We start from the raw sequence: 23,804 nt of genomic DNA, 5'->3' as shown, positions 1-23,804 counted from the left end.
TCAGGAAACCTTTTTAAAACTGCTATAAGGTTATATTCATGACTCCATCATGATCAACATTTCTATTGCTGACTTTGATGTAGACATGTAAGATATTAAAGTTGCCAATGACACTATTATAGAGCATTAAATATATTAAAGAGAAATAGTTTATAAAATGACCTCAATGGGAGGTATTAAAAGGTTGACATCCTTTAATTCAGAGATTCTACTGCTAGGCATATACTCCAAGAATGTCAATGAGAAAAAAGAGGGAAAGATCCTATATACATTAAAATATGTACAATAACATATCATCATATCAAAGAACTGTAAAGAGATACTCACTGATCAAAGAATAAAAAATCTAAATTTAATATATGAATATAATGGACTATTTCAGTGGTATAGGAAATTATGAATATGATGAATACAGATGATCCTAGGAACATTTAAGAACTGAAATAAACAGAATCAGGAGACTAATATATACAATGACTTTAGAAACATAAATGAAAAAAAATTCAAAAAAATATAAACAGAATTATCTGATTATAATGACAAGCTTGGCCTCAAAAAAGCAATGAAAAGACAATTCTTTGCTTCTTTGCAAAGCAAATGAGAACAGGGGAATCAAGTCTAGAATATCACATATAATAGCTGACTTATTCAATGTTGACTAGTTTTACTGAATTTATTTATTTATTTCTGAGGCAATTGCGGTTAAGTGACTTACCCAGGGTCATCCAGCTAGGAAGTGTTGCGTGTCTGAAGTCACATTTGAACTCAGATCCTCCTGACTTCAAGGCTGGTGCTCTATCCACTGCACTGCCTTGCTTTCCCTTGCTGAATTTTTTTTAAAGTTTCTCTTTTTAATTCTTGAGGGATGGTTTTTTAAAAGAATATGAGAGAGGATATATTGAGAAATATAGGTGATTGTTATGAGTCAGAACTTGAGACAAGGTGTTAACTCATTAGAATTGATAGAAACAATGCTTATGTAATTGGTTCACACATTAGAGCTCGCTCCTTTAAGAGAGTTTACACATTAGGGCTCAAACATTAGAGTCACAAGTTAGGAGATTTCAGGATTCAGTATCAGAGTTTACACCTCCCACAATCCCACACTCTCAGAGGAGGAATCAACCTTTGGGTTCACACCTTTAAGAGATTTTATATATATGAAGTTCTCAGTCTCAGCGAAGGTCAGTTATAGATATTGAGAGCTACAAGTCAGTGAAGATTCAGTTGAAGAGATTGAAAGCCAGAAGTCAGTCAGTTGAGGGGATTGAGGAACCAAGAGTCGGAGTTGAGCTAGAGGCAGAAGCTGGCAGAGGCAAAAGGCTAGCAACTAGAGCTCTATTTTGGAAGAGACAATACAAGATTTGAACTTTTATCACCTGGCTATTTTTGAGGTGATTATTACTCTGAACTGAAACTAAGGTTGCCTCCAGAAATCTCCCCAAGAAACCTGCTCCCACAGAGAACAATTATATTTTAGAAAAGAAGAACATTACAGGTGATATAAAACAAAAGAGATCAATAAAATTCATTGGTTTAAACTATATTTATTAATATTATTTTAAAATAAATCAAATAATGAAATTAATTAATATTAATATATTAATAATATATTATTAATGTTAAATTGAATGAAAAGCACAAATCTAAAATTATTTGATGATGAAATCAAGATTTACTCTTTCTACAATGTAGGAAAAGTTTTTCTAAAGCTTATTAGAAACTGATCTGTGATATGCAGTACTACATAGTTATCCAGGCAATGAAAGTTTACATGCCTAAATTCATAACATTAGCATATACAAATGAAAAGACTTGAACACAATTCATCACTTCCCCAAGGCCAATCTTTATGTATATTTGTTCACATAAATAATTTCACAAATAAGTAATAAATGACCTTTAGAGGAGAAATCCCATGAAGTATTTACTTTCACTATATTCTGTCCCACTCAAACTACAGCTAGAATGCTGCATTCAATTTCTGTGTCAAAGTTTAAGAAAAATATTGATAAATTGGTAATCTAAAAGAAGGGGATAAGGATAATGAACCTTTTAACCTTAAAGCCACATTCCAAGAAGGAGTGGAAGAATTTGGTATATTTGGCCAGAATGAGATATGAAGATTAAGGTTTGACAGAGTTGATAACTTTAAATACTTGAAGGGTTTTCATACAGGAAAGGTATGAAGTAATTCTTTGTTTCTTAGATGACAAAACTAGAATGAATAGGTTTTAGAGCTGTATAACAAGGAAAAGAAGCAAATGCTGGAAGAATAAAGGTAGAAAAAAAATCTGATTTTCAAAGAAGGTGAAATGGGTAAATCCAAACAATTTTTATTTGAGAAACCTGACTTTCAATTTTGGAACACTTTGGATTTCTGAAGTGCAATAAATAATCATGATTATAGAGGACTGCCAATGAAGTAAGCCTCTAGTAGAGAGATGTTAATTTATAGATATGAAATGAAGCATACTTTTTTTTAAATGATAGTTTTTCATTTTTAAAATATATGCAAATAAGTTTCAACATTCACCCTTGCAAAATCTTGTGTTGCATTTTTTTCTCCCTCCCTTCTCCTCATTCCCTCCCTTAGACAGCAAGTAATCCAATATATGTTAAAGTTGTGCAATTCTTCTATATATATTTCCACAATTATCAGAAGGATATTTTTCAGACATGCACAATGTGATTTGTTTATGATGAATCAGAGAAGGAAGGAAAGAATTAATAATAAGATATTTAATAAGCATTAATATACCTTGCACTATATTGAATGATTGAAATACAAAAATAAGGAGGCAAGATAGACCCTGACTTTAGAATATTAACATTTTAATATGGAAAACAATAGATAAAGTGGAGCTGAGAGAGGATGCTGCAATATGTGAGCAATGACATGGTTTAGAGACAGTCATGAAGTAACTTGATAGCCTGATATGATAAAATTACTGCTCATCTATTTAATCCTAGAGTCCTAGAAACAGGAATTTAAGTTGTTGGTGAGAGGGTTAAGAGGATGCTTAGTTGTGTTTATTTGTTATAAAGTAGGGTTTTATTGGTGGCAGCAGGGTAAGAGAAAGTGTCATTGAAAAGTGAAGATGCAAATTTTGATAGTCTATTAATTTCTGATTATTGACCTTATTTTATCCCAGAATTCAGCCAGCATCTTGTTTGCTATCTTCCTCTCTCCACAACATCTGCCTTTATTACATTCTTTAATATACAGATATTTGCTCTCTCAAACTCCTTACCTTCCCAGTTCCTCAGTCTTCTTAAATCCCATGACCTACTTGTTCATTTTTGGACAGATACAGTGGATAAGGTGTCAGGCCTAGGGTCAGGAAAACTCATCTTCCTAAGGGGCAGCTAGATGGCACAGCGGATAGTGCTGGTCCTGAATTCGGGAGGACCTGAGTTCAAATATAGCCTCAGACACTTAGCACTTCGTAGCTGTGTGACCCTGGGCAACCCTAATTGCCTAGAAAAAAAAATCAAAACAAAATGCATCTTCCTAAGTTCAAATCAGGCTGCAAACACTATCTATGTGATCTTAGGTATGTCACATAATTCTGTTTGCCTCAGCTACCTTATCTGTAAAATGATCAGGAGAAGGAAATGGCAAATTATTTCCATATTTTTTGCCAAGAAAAACCCAAATGGGTCACAAAGAATCACATGCAGCCAAACAACAACAATTTCACCTTTTTTTAACCACCCATATAGATCATACATTAAATTTTACCATTATCCATAATATACCACTTCCCTATTCAAAAACTTCTTTATTTATAATACTCTCCTATCATGCCAATTTTCCCCTTATGTATACTTGATGCAGAAGGACAAGATAGACATAGTACCTCTGATTTCATTGATATAGGGCACTTCTAGGTAAGAAAACTCTCATTCCTAATGAAGAGTGGAAACTTTTTTACAACTTAGTCTTGGATAGTTATCTAGAACATTGGGAGAGTAAATGATTTGTACAGGACCACACATAAGTTGTGCCAGATCTTCTTGGCAACAAAGATACATCTAGATGGCTGTTTTACAGGCATAGTAAGCATTTAAAATATCTTTATTGAATAACAGATTTGATGAGCAAATTAATAAAAGGCATACTAGCAAAAATAACTTTTGTACAGTTGTTTTTCAATTACGTTCAACACTTTGTGATCTCATAGAGTGTTTTATTGTCAAGGATACTGGAGTGGTTCACCATTTCTTTCTACAGATGATTCTTCAAATGAGTATCAGAAAACAGTGTTAAGAGATTTGCTCACAGTCACACAGATAATATGTCTGAGGCCAGATTTGAAATGAGGTCTTCCTCACTCCAGAGCTGGCACTTTATCCACTGGGACACCTGGTTGCCCCGCAAAAGACAATTATGATTCAACAATCACTTATTAAACACCTATGTTACACACCAGTAATTGTCCTAAAGGCTAATGTATTTAGAAAAGAGTAACTAGGATGGGATGAACTTCTAGAAACCATATCATATATGTCTACCGAATTTTAAAGAAACAATATTTATTTGATTTGCTTTTGTTTTTGTGGTGGTTGTTGAGAAAAGAATGAGAGAATTGTGAGAGAGGGACAAGTGACACTAAGATGACAGAGATCTGATTCACTTGGTAGAGAATTAAAATATTTTACTATGTGCTTTGGAAACAAGCAACTAGACAACCTCTAAGACTTCTTCCTACACAATTCTACAGTTCATTAAATCTTCCTCTATCGTGTGGGAAACAAACCTGGTTATTCCAAAATAATAGCTCACCACATATATACAGACATGTTCATACACATTTACATGTTTGATTTTGTTTTGCATTTATAAAACTATAAAAATCCCGAGTAAATGGCAGTCTTTATATTTACTAATACACGAGCATTTGAATATAGATGTGACAGTTTAGAAAATCATTTCAAAACAAAATAATGAAATCATACTATAAAGTCATGATTCATGCACATCTCCTTGTCCTCCAAAACTTATTTCATGCTAGGAAAAAAAAAAAGAGCTCTTTCAGACTGCTGTGTTTCCTTTGGGAAAAAGGAGTTAAATGTTCATGTTTCAAGTGACTTCCCTTCAACATAAAATGTGAGACTAAATAGGCTTTGTAAGATGTTAACAAAAACAAATAATTGAACAGAGTAGGTACTAATTCAAAGGAGATGCCAACAAATGAATTAATTAAGCAGAGTAGTTCAGATCCTATCAAACCTGAAAACTAGATTTTCTGCAGATTAAGACTCTTGCAAATAATCAAGAGTTGATTGTATTAGCAGTTTACCAGTAGGTCCAAATCTCCCCTTCCAAGTGTGTTGCTTATATGGCCTCTAAGGTTCTTGATGGTCTAGTCCCACAAGCTTGAAATGAGTCCTACACCGTACCTGGAGCAAAACCAGACCACACACCATATGGGATTCTCTAGAGTATATTCAATGGTTCCCAAAGGCTCCCTAATGGATTTTCTCTGCTGCTTTGAAAACAGCCCTAATAGAAGTATTGTAAAGTTCCTACAGGCAACCACTGTTAGTAGTCTAACAGCTTGAAAACAATTCTCCCTCTTAAAGTAGGGAAAAAACAGGTCTAAGTCCTTTTGAGCTGAAAATTCATGTTTGTTCTGTCTATACATATATACATTTAAAATGTTAACATCAACTCATTGCCAGCTCTACTTCCTTTTGCAGCTCTCTATATTACAAAAATGTGGTTGAACAAATATACACATGACTGAATTTTCCATCCCCCTAAACAAAAATTTCAAAAAAGCAAAACCGAGTACAGGACATCAATTCATTTAGGTCTTGTTTCAAAATCCTCTACTAAAATACTATTGTTAATTTGTAGTATGGAAATGATCCTGGATTCTCAAAAGCTATGTCTATGGAAATTCAACCTCTGGGAGGTCCTGTTATGATAAGGAGGACATTTATTGGGAATGGGCTTGGAGACATGCTATATTTTTGTTGTCTAAAGATTGGCCTAACAAAATTCATTGAGGATCATTATTAATAAGTTTATTACCACAGTTATTCATGTAATTGTTTACTAAGGCATGGATATGATTACAATTTCCCTAAATGAAGGTAATGGATACATAGTTTATAATGACAAATAGGTGATATTATTAATGAAGCATAGTAGATATGCTTAGCAAAATGTTGTTACATAGACTAGTAATACAAGAAAAATATTAGAACTTATTAGATTGAGAGCTAAGAACATTTCCTATTTAATTGTTTATTTTTCTAATACATTCACCGTTCTCTCTACAGAGTATCTACTTTTTATAGTTTTTGCTAAGTTCATGTTGAAAGGGAGGAGAATAAACATTGTGGTCCTTGAAGCATAGGAAATCACATGAACAAAACTACACAGCTAAGAAAGAGCAGAGCATATTCTAGGAAGATACAGTAATCCAGTTTGATTAGAGCAGAGAATACATAAGATTATAGATTTAGAGCAAAAAGGGAATTTATAGATCACTAAATTCAATCTTTTTATTTTGCAGATAATAAATTCCCACCAAAAAAGTTTAGGAAACTGAGGCAGCTAGGTGATGCAGCATATTGTACTTTGTGCCAGGAAAATTTTAATTTAAATCCTGCTTTAGGCATTTACTAGCTATATGACTCTGGGCAAATATCTCTCCAGGAATACAATAGATATTTAATAAATATTTATTGAAAGACCTCTGTCTAGCTCAGTTTCTTAATCTGTAAAATGAAGATAAGAAGACAAATTGAGTTAATACTTATAATGTACTTTGTCAGCTTTAAAGCACTATTTAAGTAATAGCTATTATTACTATTCAGTGATTTGCCCAGGGTCACAAAACTTGTAAGTGAGGTAAGATTTGAATGTAGGTCTTCCTGATTCCAAGTACAGCACACTATTCGTTATGCCTTGCTACCTTTTTAATGATAAATGAATAATTACTCAGTTAATCAACAATACTTATCGATCACTTCTTATGGTTTCTAAGAACTTTGTATCTTAGAGAATACAAAGAAAGATAAAATAGTTCTTGCCTTCAAGGAGTTTGTGAAATTGAACTGAAATGATAAGGTTATATAAGGCTGTTTAGGGCCTTGAATGCTATACAAATACATTTGAAATGTAGGTGAAAGGAAATAGAAACCACTAATTTTTATTAGCATAATAACACAATCATATCCAATTAAAAAAGAGAGGCTAGTACATTGAGCAGGTGAATTAGAAGAAGAGCAAATAAGAAAATAGAGATCTCAAGACAGAAACACTAACATTGGACACTGTCAGGTTAGGACAGGTGGACTCAGCAATAAAAAAAGGTTGAAAGGGAAGCTAAAGTGGATTCTGGTTCTCAATATTCAGGCAGAACTGAACTTACTTAATGTGGAACAAGTGTTTCAGCAAGCAATTTAAGTAATTAAATCAAATACATTCTTAAAAATTTCCTATTATGGGCAAGCTGTTTAGTTCAGATATAACTTCAAATATCTTGGGGACTTTTTTCTTTTTTTTTTTTTTTAATTATTAAAAAAAAAAAAAACAATAGGCATGGTAATGTAGTTTATATCTGTAACTGAAGACCAGAGTAGTGAAATCCTCACAATACTCACAAAGGGTCATATATCACAAAAACAAAACCCCACAACAGTTGCAAAAACAATCAAGATGATGGTCTTATAAGGCCCAAAGGGATACAATATACATCTCTGGAGGGAGTTTCCATACTGATGAAACCAAAGATTTTTAAATTATTGGAGGCAAAGATTCTTATACTTATGTAATCTATTCAATATAAAAGTGATGCCAGTCAGATCTGATATTGACAATACTGGAAGATCGATTAAAAAATATGTTGTAAAGGACTTTAAGAATACTGGAACATTTTTTAATTCAATTAGTCTTCAAGACAGGGTTTTATTTAGCACTTATAAAGTATATTCAATAAAATCTAAGAGATGTTATTTATGCAGAACTGAAAATCAAGTGTTAAGAAAAGTCTGGTTTATTTGGCTCTTAACATTCTAGAATCAAATAATATTTTTATAAAAAATAATATGCAGTCTGTCCAACAGTGAAATCATAAATATCAGCATTTAAAAAAAAAGAATAACTTAGTCATTTAAAAAAATATTGTGCCAATTATATTGTGATTCTGGAAAAAGTAAAAAAAATGGGGGAATTAGAATAGGCTAATTCACAATGTGAATTTTTGGTTATTAGTCATTAAAACAAATAATAATTAATGATAGATATCATTTATATAGCTCAATATGCTTTTTATGCCTTTTGTCATAAAATCCTCACAATTTTATAAGAAAGGTAGTATAATTGTTGTTTCTCCCAATTTATGGGTAGGGAAAATGGGACTTTGAGTTAAGAGCCTGACTGATTTGGCTCTGCTAGGAAATATAATTATGAAATATAATAATAAAATTACTTTATAGTTATTTAGAATAGGGGGAGTGTAATAGTAATATATTCAACTATCAAATTGCAGGATTGCAGGGTTAGGGTTGAAAGAAATCTTTGAGGCATTGAGTTTAAGCCCCTATTTTATAGATAAAGTATTGAGGCCAAAACAGATTAAATGATTTGCTCAGGATCGCATAACTAGTAAATTAAGTGACTTATTAGGTCCTATGAACTTTACATGCAGTGTTTTTTCATTAAGTCTCCCATTCTTTGCTTGAGTCACATAAGAGAAAATATAACACATAAGAGGGAATATAACACAAGAAAAAACTATTAAATAGTTACATTTGAAAAGAATTCAGAAAGCATTTATTGCAAGGCCATATTTTCAAGGCACTCTTCTGAATGCTAGATGAATGTCAGAAGTAAAAAGTCAACTGATTCATGATATCACACACAAAAGCATAAGTCATTAAAAAAGCTTATTCTGTTGGTTCAGAACCAGTTATTTCTGAAACAAAGGTTTGGGTCACAGTGAAGATCAGTTGTATTTGTATCATAGAGGTTTTGTAAATTGTTTCAGAAACAATTATCTAGAAACATTTAGAAAATACTATCTGGAAGGTTTTTAAAGAAAATATAATGTATACAATGATAAAGTTTAATATTTTTGAAGCAGGGTCCATCTATTGATGAATAATTTAAAAACTTAAATTATCAATATGTTGAAAAGTTTCCTCATCTGGAATAATGGGACTTTTTAATTTTCAATAACATGTATATCACTAAAAGAAATTATTTGGAGAAGGGGCCAAAAAGAATCACAATACAATATAAATGATATAATTAATTGATAATTTTTTAAACATTTTAATAAAATCCATCCCATTTAAAAATATTATGATAACCAATAAAACTTTCAACTTCCATCTGAATCATGGGAGATATCCTAAATAGTCCAGATAAAAGAATAATCCCTTACCAACAGCAAGTTTCTACACATACTACTAACTACAGATGACATTATATCATTGACATTTTATCATTGATTTGAGCCTTAGAATACTACAGTCTCTTCAATAAAATGTGTAGTCATTCAAAAACTATTATTTGGCAATCCACAGAAGAAGAGACAAATGAATATGTAGTTAGACAGGCAGCCCATTTAGGTAAGTCTTGGGAAAATATTGTAGATGGACAATGAGCCCAAAATTAAATAAGAGATCTTTATGTACAATATTTAGAAATTGTGTAGCACTTTTAATGATCCCAAATTCTTGCCACAAAAACTCATACATTAAACACCAATATAATAACCGCACTGATGAAAGAGATCCTTCTATTATCTAGTCAGATCATATGTAAGCTATCAGGGCTCCTACTTTTACTATTCTAATAAATCATTCTGTGACAACAGTTCAAATTTCTCTTTATTCCCCAAAAAGGCTATTAATTGATTTTAGGTTAATTTAACATATCATCTAATAGACTAACTGGTCTTTTGCATCTCTAGTCTTGTTGACATAATTAGTTTGCCTCCTGTTTTGGCAATGATATTCTTGGTAATATCTATGATTCTATGGACCTAAGGTCTTATATTCAACTTTTAGCAAGCACGGCTTTGTTGGTAACAAGTTTTATTTCATAATGCATATTTTATTGCCATTTGGGTTAATTATAAAGATAATTACTTGAATTAAAGAACAATTGATAATTTTGTTTTTTGTTTTTTTTAGTGAGAAAGTGTCACATTGTGCCTAGAGTTCTAATGTTTGTTTGTAATCTTCTTTCAAGTATATGTTGGATTTTTATTCATCTGTTGCAGAGTGAAAATAAATACATATATAATACATAAATAAATAAAAATAAAAATAAATGCTATTTTTTTAATTTAATTAATACATTAATAAAATATTTTACAATTATTTTAAAATATTGCAAAGGAATGATCTTTGACCTTTTCAATAAACTCCACAGAATGTACAGCTGAACTGCTAGGCTATTTAACCAAATTAGTCTGCAGTACCATCTGGTGGTAGATATCCTAATTGAAGGCCTAGTTTCAAAGTGTGTGCTTTACGGATATAATTCTAATTCAATTCCAGTTAACGTCATTGCTATACTTGAATTAACAATTTTCAAAGAATTAAATATAACGTTTAAAATTAATATTATGCTTTCTTTGGCAATTTAGGAGACACTTCAGAATCTTAAAAATATTCAGTATTCTGGGTCATCATTAAGAATATCAATTATCATTTTACTATAGACATATGAAGTGCTTATTAATACAAATATATAGTTGATACAATTAGACAGATCTACTTTTATTACATTTGATTTTCTTTAGCATTGTTCTGATATGAAATAAATTATACTAGTACTCAAATTATGATACTAAGTCTTTCTGACTCAAGACCAAGTGCTCCAATTAATCTCATCAAAAAGAAACTAACCTTATTCACTTTAAAGACAGGTTAACTAGACGGGCATATCAAAAGAATGTTGTAGACTGAGCAAAGGTCATGACATGTTTTAAATCACAGACCCATTAGATGAAGTAGTAATTGGGTAAATGAAGACCAAAAGATTGGCTACATAAATATTTAATTGAGGGAGTTGCCTAGTGTAAATAATGATCTAGAAAAGGAAATAGCAAACCACACCAGTATCTTTTTCAAAAAAACTTCAAACGAGATCAGATAAAATTAAAATGACTCAACAATAACAACTGTAGTGAAGTAGTTCAATACTCAGCCCTCTATCCTTGGGCTCTTAGGCTCTGGGCAATTCAAGGTGTTTTTTAATAGATTTTATATTTATAATACAAAGTTTGTAAGGCATAGCTAATATCATAGGTAACAAAAGTCTGTATCAGGATTGCAATAGGTGAGAGGATTTTTGAGAAAGGTTTTAGCTAAAGACACTGAATCAGAAGTTTTCGGTGTGAATTGATAAATCAATGGTATTTAGAAAGAATATGATGGAATCTTGTTGAACAACCACATTTGGAGTTAAGGAAAAAAAAAGAAGCTAACAGAATGGATCATAAATATTTTGAAAGGCTATTACATGGGCCTGGAATTTGATTTATTCTTTTTGACTGCAGAGAAAAAAAGAGCAATAAGTAGAAGTTACAAAGAGGCAAACAAGTTTGATATAAAGACAAAAAATGAAATATCCAAAATTAGAATGCCTTTTGAAACAAGTATATTCACCATCATTGGAAGGCTAGATGACTATTTGTTGATATGTTACTTGTTGATTCATATTATTGTATGTTTTGGATCTGTTAATTGCTGGAGTATGTTCTAACTCTGATATTCTATAAAAGAAGAGTAAAGTATAGAATTTTAGAAAAGTAGCAGAGTTTTAGAAAAGAAGTCCATATTTGTATCCAAGATGGCAAACAAATCAAATGATCTTGCACTGAGAAAAGAATTTTGGATTAACCGGTTAGGCCAATGATGATCTTCATGAGAACATGATCATTAGAATATAGAAGCCATATCACATAGGATTAAGCAATGAGTAGACAGTAAAGACATGGAGGTAGTCAATATAGAATCAATAGAGAATAGAACATTTTGATAACAGTAAAGAATAGATTAAGCACAACAGCTAGAGAGAACACTAGAGTGCAAAGAAAGATTTTTCAAATTAGAGCTCTCTCTATATTTTTACACATAACCAGAGGAGCTAAAGCAGATTGTCTTTCATTTCATTTTCCATAAAATTTCCTTCTCCTAATACACTACACCACCACCCTAAATCTAGAGAGTATAAAAATATGTCCACTATTCCAAGGACAAAGTCTTATCATGCCCCTAAAATGATGACATTTAACTGTAGAATAAAACACATAAGCAATTACTTATTGTATTTAAGAGTCAACTAAGATTTTTTTGTGTGTTTATATAGAAATGTTCTTCCATTTTAATTAGGACAGATATACACATAATAATTTATTTAAAAGAAAAGAAAATATATTTGAGATGGCAAAGATGAAAACTACCAGGCTAGTTTTCCCTTCCAAATTTCCAAATCTTCAAATATTATTTGAAATGTTGAGATTAATTTAGAATTAAAAGTTTTTTTTTAAATAGAAAGGTAATAGCAGTATATGAAGACAATATATAAAAGTTTAATGTATTAATAAAATCTATGTGATATTAATAAAAAGTTCAAACTTTTTCATGAGCTACAGATTTGTTTTTCTCAAGGCTGTAATGAATACCAAAATACACAGTATATTTTAAAAAGAAAAAAAAATAACATGTGGAAATTATTTTAAAACATGCATTGGACAGATAGGAAATATGAATATATATTTAAGCTTATAATTCAGTCCCTAAAAAGGATCCAATCCGTTTTATTCAGTGGCATATAATCCATGAAAAGATTACCTAGATATGTCATGTAGTATTTTATTCAAACTATTAATAATATAATAAATATTATAAATAATTAAATAAATAAATAATAAAAATTATAAATAATAAAGATAAGTAGCTCTTTTTTTTAGTTCAAATAGACTTCATGCTCATTTTGAGTTTTTCAGTGCAATTAGTTTTTGATGCAATTTCAATGTAATTAATGTTTCATAAAGTTAAATACATATTTGTGTATATATATATATAAATATATACATATATGTAAATATGTATGCATGGTTATTCACAGATACATGTGATATAATGTGATAGAGAACAAAGTAGGACACAGCAACACTAAATCTAAGAGCAATCTAATCTAATCCAATAAGCATTCATTAAGCAATTTGTATGTGTAAGATTGCTGGTGGTTGGTATACAAAGAAAAAAAAATGTATTTGCCCTTGCAATCTTTCACTTTGGGGAAGAGAGTACAATATTATAACAGATATATAGGTTATATTAGGAGGGACAGAGCATTAACAATCTAGTAACTACTGAAGCTAGAAAGAGTTTCATATAAGATGTTGCACATGACCTAAGCTATTTATGAAGCAAAAACTTCTAAGGAGTGAGGTAGATATTACTCATCAAAATCAAAAGCTTGGATTTTTCTTATTTTAAATTTGACTGAAATGTAAAGCATATAAAAAATGGACATGTGAAAAGAATGGACATCTGGAGTCAGAATATAAAGGGCTTTAAATGCCAAATCTGAGACTTTCCTTTTCCTTAGGGGAAGGAACAGAACTTGGAAGAATCCATAGATAAAAACTGAAATCAAAGAACTTTTCTAATAGATACACAACATATGGCTATTACAACTGTTGAAGCACCTTGGTTCAATTTCAGTCTCTTCTGGCATTATGAGAACGAGATAATTCCAAAAATTTCTCAAGAATTTCTGTAGTAGGAATGTAGAAACTAGATCTTTGTTACTAATCTTACAAAGAAGGATGAAATGATTTGTCTCTAATAATAATGCTCTAGAGGCTATAGTTTAATCACTCCAGTAAAGTAAAATTATTCTCAGATGAACACATTATTTCAAGCCAACAGAAAGCTTTCCTATCAGTTCACTCTACAGAAAACTCTTACTAGTCATGGTAAATCTATATTCTTTTGATTTGGGGACCCAAATTAGTAATTTTTAATTCCCATGTTATTTATCAACCTGTTTACTACAAAACAAGATAAATATGTTTTTAAATTTAGTTCTTTCCTCACTCCATGAACCAATTTTATATACATATATATATATATACATTTTTACCATAAATACAATTGTGTACCCATCAGATAAAAAAATAAACTAAGGAATTGTGATTGTTCGTATGTCCTATAGGGAGTAAATAACTGAAAAGTTCAGAGAAGCAACTATCATATATTAATTAAAATAATGCTTAGACTGAAATAGGACAAATAAAATCTTTATGCCTAGAAAGGGATAAATAATAATCAACAAATAGCAAATTATATAAACTTTAATTACATTACATTGTGTTAACAAAATTTTTGAGCAAAGTATAAAAATTTATTTGGTAGAATTTCAGTAAGGTTAGTTTTATTAGAAAATGATGTGCTCTTAACAGTAAGACAAGGGTTAAATTATCTCCTAAAAACAACACATAGAAAATTCAACACGGAAAAATTGCTGAAATTTATTACTTAAGGGTGCCATTAATTTAGATTTTCTTTCACAACACTCCCAATAACAATCCCATGTGTATGTAGAAACTTAGTAATTTTTAAAAAGAGTTTAAAAAATGTGAGAAATATTCAAAGGCATATAGAACTATTTAATGATGATTGCCACCATTACACTTAGTGAGGTCTAATTCAAATCCACATGTGTTTGTTGAGTGCCTACTAAGTTCTTCATAAGTTCTATAAATAAAAATCCAGGGAATTTGTAGTGTTCCACTTGACACAAACTGATATACATAGACCAATTATAGTAACTGAATAGCTATTCATATTAGAAATGTATTGTAATAAGTGACAGGCTCATTGGCTACAATGACAAAATGAATTATTTTATGTGAATACATGTACTCACTTATGGCTACTGTAACTACAAATGAATGCCATATTACTACTTCTGCATCTATTTTATTTGTGATCCTTCAGAATAACCATTTAAGCATCTTTTGTGAATAGGGAGTTGGAAATTTTAAGAAAAGGAAATTTTTAAAAAAACTCATTTTTACTAATACCATAAAAAAAGATAAGATGAAATAAGGAGGCCTACTGGAGTATTTAATAAAACTGGTACACCATACTATTCTATTGTCTTATCAAGTAACAATTTCCAAATGTTCTGTCATCCGTTATTACTTACTTGATAATGCTCCTTGGAGGGTATATTAAAGGATTTATTTAATATCCAAATATTTTTTGCAGAATCAGATGAACACATAGCTGCCTTTTTAAGTAATTTTTTTAATCTTTAAAAATGTGATTAAAATTCTACATGAAGTTTAGTTGATATTGCAAAAATCTAAAAAAGCAAAGATTTTCATCCTTTAGAGAACTTGCTGACTAAAGTAATTCAATATCATGGGTATCATACCTGCTTGTAGTTTAATATTAAGCTCCATAAAAATAGGCAAAAGCTCTGTATTAATTCACTTAATAAAAATACATTACAGAAAAGAATCTAGTAAAAGCAATTACATCAAATGTTTCTCAAAAGGTACATCATGTAAAATCAGCACATTCATTTTGGCCGCAAGGAATAGTGGTATAGAAAAGAAAATAGAAAAGTGCTTTATAACATAACCTAAGGAAGTATTTCCTATTCAACCAAAGAAAAAGCTATTTAGTTTTATCCTATCAAGCCCAGAGCAATGTCATGTAGAAGGAAGACCTTTAATCACAAGTGGACATTCCTATAAGCACACCCAGTGCTGACTCATATAAACTTCATTTTTATTTTAATGGATCCTAGTTCTGTATCATCTTTATTTTAAAATAATTCAATTTCTTAAAACTAAATTTTAAAACAATGTTAATAATTTTAATAAAAAGAAAAGAAATAAAATTCAGATGAAGGAAAAAAGATAATTGCAGCTGACACAAATCAAATCAATATTATTGAACCATTAAAAAAATCTATGTGCTAAAATGGGCTGTTTCTCAGGAATTCACACCTTATTAAAAACATGCTGAATTGGAAGCAATTAAGTTGAGTTACTCTGTAAACTGTATTAATAGAATTGCATATAATTCTCAAAGTATTTCTAGAGAGATCATTGAACTGATCATAATACAAGAAAAAAATGCTTTCTATATAAGAGAAACTAAACACTTTTGAGAAAATATTCTCCACTTTACTTGATTTTTTATACTAATACACATTTCTTTTTTTTTCTTTTTTTTTTTAAAGGAAAAAAGGAAATTTTAAAGGAAAATTTCCCCCACACACAGAGGGGGGAGATTTTTTTTTCTTTTTCTTCCCTGTTTAAAGTCTCTAATATACAGGCAGACCAGATGCAGCAGTTTTACAAGTAGCCTCTGCAGTTAAATAAAAATGGAAATAAAGCTAACTGATAATGTCCTAGGTCATTATGTTTGACCTGACATGAATATTCATCTTAGGTCTTATAGTTTGAGTATCTCTAAGCTATCATTCTGAGGAATGTGTGTTCCAAAAGAATTTTTACCAAATAGTTCTTCAAATCATGTTTTCATTCCATTATACCCAAAGGCATAGTGTTTGATATATGAGGTTGCCATATAATTATTGCTTACTATTTATTTTTAATTAGGTTGGAAAATCACATACATCTGTGCATTTGGCCAGTCAACCCAGCAAATTTAAATCACATGGGTACTGGTAACCTCAAGCAATCTGACAATTGATTTTTGTAAAATTCGGCTTAGATCTAGTTTAAGGATGGTCAACATGTTCATTTGTCACTCAATTTGCTTATGCTTTATTAATTTGTTCATATTTGTAGCATCAAATATTTATGTAACATACATGTTAAATACACAGAAGTTATATCTATGGGCATAAGAAAGTAATAGAATAATAACACTTCATTCTATTGGATTTTTCCTTCCCCATATACAAAAAATCATATTATAACTGTATTTGACTGATTTCTTAATCATGTGTTAAGAAATGTAAGTTACATGTTTTCTATATATTATACTATACCTATTCACTTTAGATAATTACCAAATTAATGAAAAATGTTAAGCAGTATTTTATTTGTTCCTTAAAATTTTCAATGATACTTCAGAGTTTTCAAGTATTATATAAACATTACAAATGGCAATGATCAAATAAAATGTTGGCTAATAAACAACTTTTATATATCTACTTTTTAAAGTTTACACAATAGAAAGAACATATATAACTTGATAAAATAGTCCAAACTAAGATCAATTAGAAAGTGACACAGGGAAAGATAAATTTAAGGCTTTATATTTTACATGATAGAAAACAATAGTGTAAATGTTATTTATTGTACTACTGCATTTGAGTCCTCACAATGTTATTTATTAGTTCTTAGAAAAAAAACTTTAAAATTATATTGTTTAGATTATTTTGAAGCCTACTCACCGTACACACACACACACAAACACACACACATACACACACACACACACTTATTTGGCCAAGCATCATATCTTAATAGGGAAATATATATATATATATATATATATATATATATATATATATATATATAAACAGAAACTTAAGCCAGGCTAAGAAAAATTCTTATTAAGCTGCTTATATTCAAATAAAAAGATGAATTAAATGTTTATACTTAGAATTATTTTTAATATAATCTTTCCCTTTAAAAATTTGTGTCAACAACTAACACTAATGAACAATGTTGACTGAAAAAAGAATGATCCATTTAAAGAAGTATACTGTCTAGTTTTCAACTGAGGTATATTTTAAAATGTTTTAAATTAATAGCCTCTTCCTCCTTTACTTTGATAGTGATATCATTACAAAGTATAATTTATAAAATACTTGGCAAGGAATGAGGGCTCATGGGAAATATAACATTATTGAAAATTAAAAGAGACGTGTCAGTGTGCAAAAAAATCAAATGTTGCAAACTACTAATGAAGCAAAGTTCCAGCATTAAACAAAATTTCATGATTACACAAAAGTGATTTAACAAAAATTACAAAATATATGGGTTCAGGGCAAATTCTGGACACATTTAAAATGTGGGAGCAAATTTTACACACACTAATGGCTTAATGATTTTGTAAATCCCCCCAAAACTTTCAGTTTTTGGTTCTACTTTTAGAAAAGCATCTTAACTGGAAAGAAATGTCCACAAAACTTGAAATATTATTTAAAATGACTACTTAAAGTTCACATCGAACATTTTCAAGATACCAAAATATGATTCTTAACAAGTATAATATAATATGTAATTCTGTAAGAACAATTCATGTTTACTACAAAATAATCTAAGACCATTATGCCAAAGTATTGATCTCTATATTAAAATCCCATAAATTAACATTTAAAAGTTACCTTCCATCTAGCATGAGAGTCAATGAATATGTTTCACTTAATATTGAAAGAGATGTAAAGCAATACTACAAGTTCTTTAAAACTCTACAATGGTTTCATCATATCATTTGGTGAGGTTACTATTTTAATATCATTCTGTAAGATAATAGTTTTACTTGGGTTGTGTGTGAATTCAAGTAGATCAGATCCTAACTTGATTTGGCACAACGTATGGATTCATGGAGACATATTCAAAGGATGTATGTATTGTCTGATAGTAAGAGACATTTACAACCCAGAATATAAGAGCAGGGCAGCCTCAAGTGACATCACCAGATCAACTGCAGCGTCAACCTACTCAAATATATATCCTCTACACTATTGCTTACCTTTCTCTTTTCTCACTAAAAGAAGCTTTACCTTGCCTCACCAGTTTTATATATGTCCTTATTAATATAGCAGAGATTTTTACCCAGTCAAAAAACAGGCAGAAATAATGAAACTGGCAAAAATCAAAACAATATATCTATATATTCTTACAAAATTCACCCTATTAAAATACAGATCATTCAGCTAAAAGAATAACATGAAATAGTAAGAAGCAAATTCACTCTCTTAGCTAGCAAGATCACATACACTACCTTATTAACATTAGGAACTAAACTAGATTTTTAAGCCTTTGATTTTATGTAGCTTTCTCTCTCTCTCTCTCTCTCTCTCTCTCTCTCTCTCTCTCTCTCTCTCTCTCTCTCTCTCTCTTCTTCCCTCTCACTCTCCCTCTCTCCCTCTCTTTCTCCCTCCCTCTCCTTGTTATGTTTTAATGTCATTTTAATTTATAACTTCTTGAGTGCACATTTACTTACAGGCATTTGTTACAGCAAAGCTGTTGGCTGTTTCAATGTTGTCCACATGAGGAACCAAATTAAAAGGTGCCTCCGATGCATTGGGGCTGGTGTTATGAAGAAAGATTGCTAATCGGAAAGCAGTATATTCCTGATCTGTGTTTCTGATGAATAGACCACCTATTTTAAAAAAAAAAAAAAAAAAAAAAACCAAAACAGCATGAAAAGCACGCTGATTTTTTTTCCTCTTTTTTTTAAATACCATACCTACCATAGGCATAATACTGGCAAAGCTCCTCACAAGTAAGTAGTGATTATATACAGGGATCTGTTTTTTCATTCTTGCCACTATCTTGGGTGCTTGCCTTTTGTCCCTCCTCAACTTCTTTGTATTTCAGTCTTGGGGACTTCTCATATTTTACTGTCCCAATTTGTCATGACCACCATGACCTCTGAGACCATTTAGTATTTCCCTTTCTCTGTCTCCTTCCCTCCCCATGATTCCTAGCACACTGCTTCATCAGCAAGAGCATCCTGCTTTCTCAGACTAAGTGGCATGCAGATTAACGGAAAAAGAGCTCCCATTTAAAAAAACACAAGACAAAACAAAAACCCAAGACATGGAGAGGCTTTGCTGACATAGGGGAAAGGAGAGAAAAGGAAGGGAAAAAATGAACTTTGTTCTCTGAAGCCCATGGACTAGTCTAATTAGCTACCTCTTTTACACAGTCCACGACAAATGATGCAGTGGTAGGGCTGAGCTTAGCTGGAAGAAATTCAATAGCTGCGTCCCATTAAAAGACAGGAAGGAAGAATAAGTGGAAACAAGAATGGGAGAGGGTCCCTAGAATCAAATGAGGGATTGGGGTAGGGGAGGCTAAAAATCAGAAAAGGGGGGAAAGGGGTGGTGGAAAAGAGGATCTAACTTTGGAACCAGTGAATCTAGCAAGAAATAGCTGAGATAGGGTGGGATGACAAGCTTTCCCTCAGTGATCTTTTCTGTAACGGCTAGCAAGCAACTGCAACGTCCAGCATAGGGAAAAACAGGTTTTTTAAAATAACTCGATATCCCTCTAACCCCAAGGACCAAGGAAAAAGATGAGGAGAAACAATAAATAATATTAAATGAACCTCATGAAGATATTTTCTAACTTGTTCTAACCATTCATAAGTGACTTCGGTAGAAGGTAGGGATCAAGGGATGAGGGGAGTGGGAATGGGGATGAAGAGAACACAGTGTAACTGATGAGTTTAATTTAAACCTTTATAAAAAGAAACAAGCTTTGTTTTTGCAGGGGAAAACTTGAAAGGAAAAATAGAAAAAGAAAAAAGAAAAAGAGGTATGGAGCGACGTATCCCAAGGCTTTCCTGAATCCCGTATCAACAACTCATTTAACTGACTTTCGAAAATCAGCCCCACTTGCCACATGAATACAGGGATGTAATGCAAAGCTTACCTATTTGAACGCTGCTTGGAAAAGCTCCCATCGCTAGTCCCCAAAATCCAGAAAATAACAAGACAAGCTGTCTGCAAATAATCCTCATCTTCTTTTTTCCTCTCTCTCTGGCGCGCTCTCTCTCTCTTTTCAGATACTGCTCAGAGAGGCATTGAGGAGGATGGCGCTAAAAACAAACCACACAGAGGGGGGAAATTTTTTTAAAAAACGGACGAAGAGAGGTAATTGTTCCCCCCCCTTCCCTTAGCAATCCATCCTGAGCTGCCGAATTTTTCCCGCAGTCTCCATCGCCCTGGAGAGGTTTTCTGTCCGGCAGTGAATGTTGCACATGCAAAAGATGGTGGAGTTAGGTGGTGGTGGGAGCGTCTAGTGGCTGCACTGAGAGATGAGACATGCGCTATATCTTTCTTTCCCCTTGCTCTCACTCCCGCTCTCCTCTCACTCTATCACATACACACATACACAGGCGCAGCTACCGCACACGCTCGCGCCACACGCGCGCGCGCGTACACACGAACACACACATACTCACACTTACGCCCCTCCACCCCTCTCCTTCACGAACCCAGACTATCTCCACCCTTTTCCCACTCACACCTTAAGTGTAACCCCCTTCAAGCAAGCCCGTCTTCACCACCCAGTTTTGCCTCTCTGCTTACTCACCAGAGCGCCCCACTCCTCATTTGGTTCCTCCCTTGTTAGCTTGGACACTGGGCTTCTCTTTTAACACTCACTGAGCTTCCACAGCAAACCCGCAGCCGGAGCAGCTTTTAGAATATCCCCACCCCACCCCCCTCTACGCCCCACTTCTGGTTGTCTCCCTCCTTCCTGGTCTCCAGACCTTCTCAGCAGCGCTTACTTGGAAATAGGCTTGCCCGCAAGGTCGGCTAGCCCAAATTTAGGGCTGGGGAGGTTAAGACCTCCCCATACTGTCCCCCTGAGCTTCAGGCTGCATCCTGGCAGCCTCGAAGACTAAACCAACAGCCACCCTGTAGCCCTCGACCTCGTCCTCTCGCCCTCTCCTTTTCTTGACAAGTCTTCCCCTCCGACTCAGCAGAAGCAGGAGCAGGAGCCGGAACAGCAGCAGCAGCAGCAGCAAGAGCAGCGGCAGCAGTAACAGCAGTAGCAAACACGCAGTGGACTTCAGTACCCCGCTGCAGCAAAGATTTCTCTCCAGCAAACAGCCCGTGAAGCTAGAAAGCCCAAGAGAGGAATGAGTGAGGTGCCGGGATTGGGATGGGCGGGGGGAGGGAGAAGGAAAAAGGATGAGAAAATCTGAGGGCCAAGGACAGAATGATAAGTAAAGAGAGAAATGAAGAGAGAAGGAAAGGTTCCAGAACTGGTGAGATAGCACGAGTCTCTGAAAAGTTGAAGGATCTTGGGAGAAAGAGGAAAGGAGTTTCATTTAAGTAAGGGGTGAAGTTAGAATTAGTGAAGAAAGGAAGGAAGGAGTAGGAGAGAGGACAGTAGTTAAAATTTTTGAATCCATTGAAGTGCAGTTGCTTAGAAAAGAGTGCTATTAAATACTCTTAGTTGGACAGCTCCTTCTCTACTCTTTCCTCCCCTCCGCCCCCCATAATTTCTGGTACTATTATTCTCCCGAGAGAGACCACAAGGTTTATCACCAGTGAAACGAATTTGAGGTGGCAAATGAAGGAACACAGGACATCCAGAAGTTGGGGTGATAAATACAAATAACCGGTAGAGACAAGAAGCTCTCCTTTCTTAATCCTGTTTCTAGTATGCTAGGTGTTTGCTGCTGCTTCTGAAATCCCTTTAACTGCCACCTCCAAAACACATACACACACTAACACACTGCTTTAGCCACAAAAGGGACTTCAGGAATACTTTCGGCACCTCATGGATGAAGTTATTGGATTCTTTGACCGGGTGAAAAAAAAGTGTTTTCTTGGAAAGTTCCATATTTACTTACTTCCTCCTTTTAAGTCTTCCATTTCACTTGGCTGCAGTTGATCAAGCCTAAAGAATACAGGGCATGGCAATGAATGTGGTCTTCCATCAGTATGGATTTTAACGTATTTCCTAGCTCTTCCCTAGACACAGGTTTACCTCACAGTTTTTAGATTCATACTGTGATTGTACAGGCAATGTAGCTATGTAGAGATAGAAAGAAAAAATGATTTGCTTACCCAGAGTGTGCTCCAGAGTCAGAGTTCTCAGCATAATCTGCTAAAATATATTTCTAAAATAAGTTCTTATCTACATGTGAAAAAAATGAGAACACCTTCATTAATTTTGTATTATTACAAGTCTCTTAGACTTTGCAGACATTATTGAAATGTACTCTCAAATAAATTTCTTCCAAACTATGTTTTCAAAATACTTGTATCTATCATTTGTTTAGAGATTATAATACATATTTTAAAATTTATCATATTTTTTAAATTCAAGATTTTTTTTACTTGTTTCCTCAATTCAGTATCCTGGTTTTTAAATAACTAATTATTTTTACCCCTGCTAGACAGATTGCAGATTTTTTCATAGCTTTGTAGACCAAAAAAAAAAAAAAAAGTCTTTAGGCTTCTCTATATGCAACTTTGAGTGCTTTAGTTTCATTCATTTAACCATCTAAAATTAAGTTGTTTTTAGAAGTGAGGAAGATGCAGTGATAAAGATGTGATTCTTGCCCTCAAGATGCTTTTGACCTAGTAGGAGAATCAGATATACACAAATACCATATTACCTCTGCAATTTATAAAACCACCAAAAAAAAAAAAAAAAGGTATGAACAAGATGCTAAAAGTATCAAGATGAAGTAGGGAGATCATTTTGGGTTAAAGAGAGGTTAAAAATAAGGAAGTGGCTTTTGAGATATGCCTTCAAGAAGGAAAAGATTTCAACAGGGTTAGGTGGGGAAGGGAGAGAAGAGATAACATTCTAGATATAGAGACGGAGTGAGAAAAGAAAGTGCAATTTTTCTAGAAAATTATATTCAACTGGATTAAGATTCTTCCTTCCCCCTCTCCCCCCCTTTTTTTTTTTTTGGTGAAGTATGGTAGTAGAGGTAAACCACTATTCTTTTTGGTTGTTTTTATATTTCATACTACTGCACAATCAGTGCCACTGGATTATATAGATAATAGATTTGTAATTTTAGTTTCTAAAGCCCAAGTCTGTTATTGAAGTGGGATTTAA

General features: G+C 32.6%; 1 protein-coding gene across 5 annotated transcripts in view; it reads right to left on the bottom strand.

Moving 5' to 3' along the window:
• GRIA4 (glutamate ionotropic receptor AMPA type subunit 4) overlaps nt 1-21,459 on the bottom strand; it is a 487,658-nt gene extending 466,199 nt beyond the window's left edge. For 3 of the 5 annotated variants that reach the window (XM_031961083.1, XM_031961082.1, XM_031961084.1), the window contains exons 1-3: nt 21,312-21,458; nt 20,649-20,814; nt 19,213-19,371 (exon numbers count right to left, since the gene is read on the bottom strand). In XM_031961083.1, the coding sequence (XP_031816943.1) occupies nt 19,213-19,371; nt 20,649-20,736 (247 nt within the window). In that variant the 5' untranslated portion in view covers nt 20,737-20,814; nt 21,312-21,458. Of the gene's footprint in view, nt 1-19,212; nt 19,372-20,648; nt 20,815-21,311 lie in introns of all 5 variants that reach the window. The other 2 variants (XM_031961085.1, XM_003764267.3) reach the window with 2 other exon arrangements.
• Nucleotides 21,460-23,804: the final 2,345 nt, after the last annotated feature.

Source organism: Sarcophilus harrisii, chromosome 3 (assembly GCF_902635505.1).
Source record: "Sarcophilus harrisii chromosome 3, mSarHar1.11, whole genome shotgun sequence".
In the NCBI taxonomy this organism is placed as follows: Eukaryota; Metazoa; Chordata; class Mammalia; order Dasyuromorphia; family Dasyuridae; genus Sarcophilus; species Sarcophilus harrisii.
Note: the sequence above shows the minus strand (reverse complement) of the source record. Positions and strands in the feature narration are given on the sequence as shown.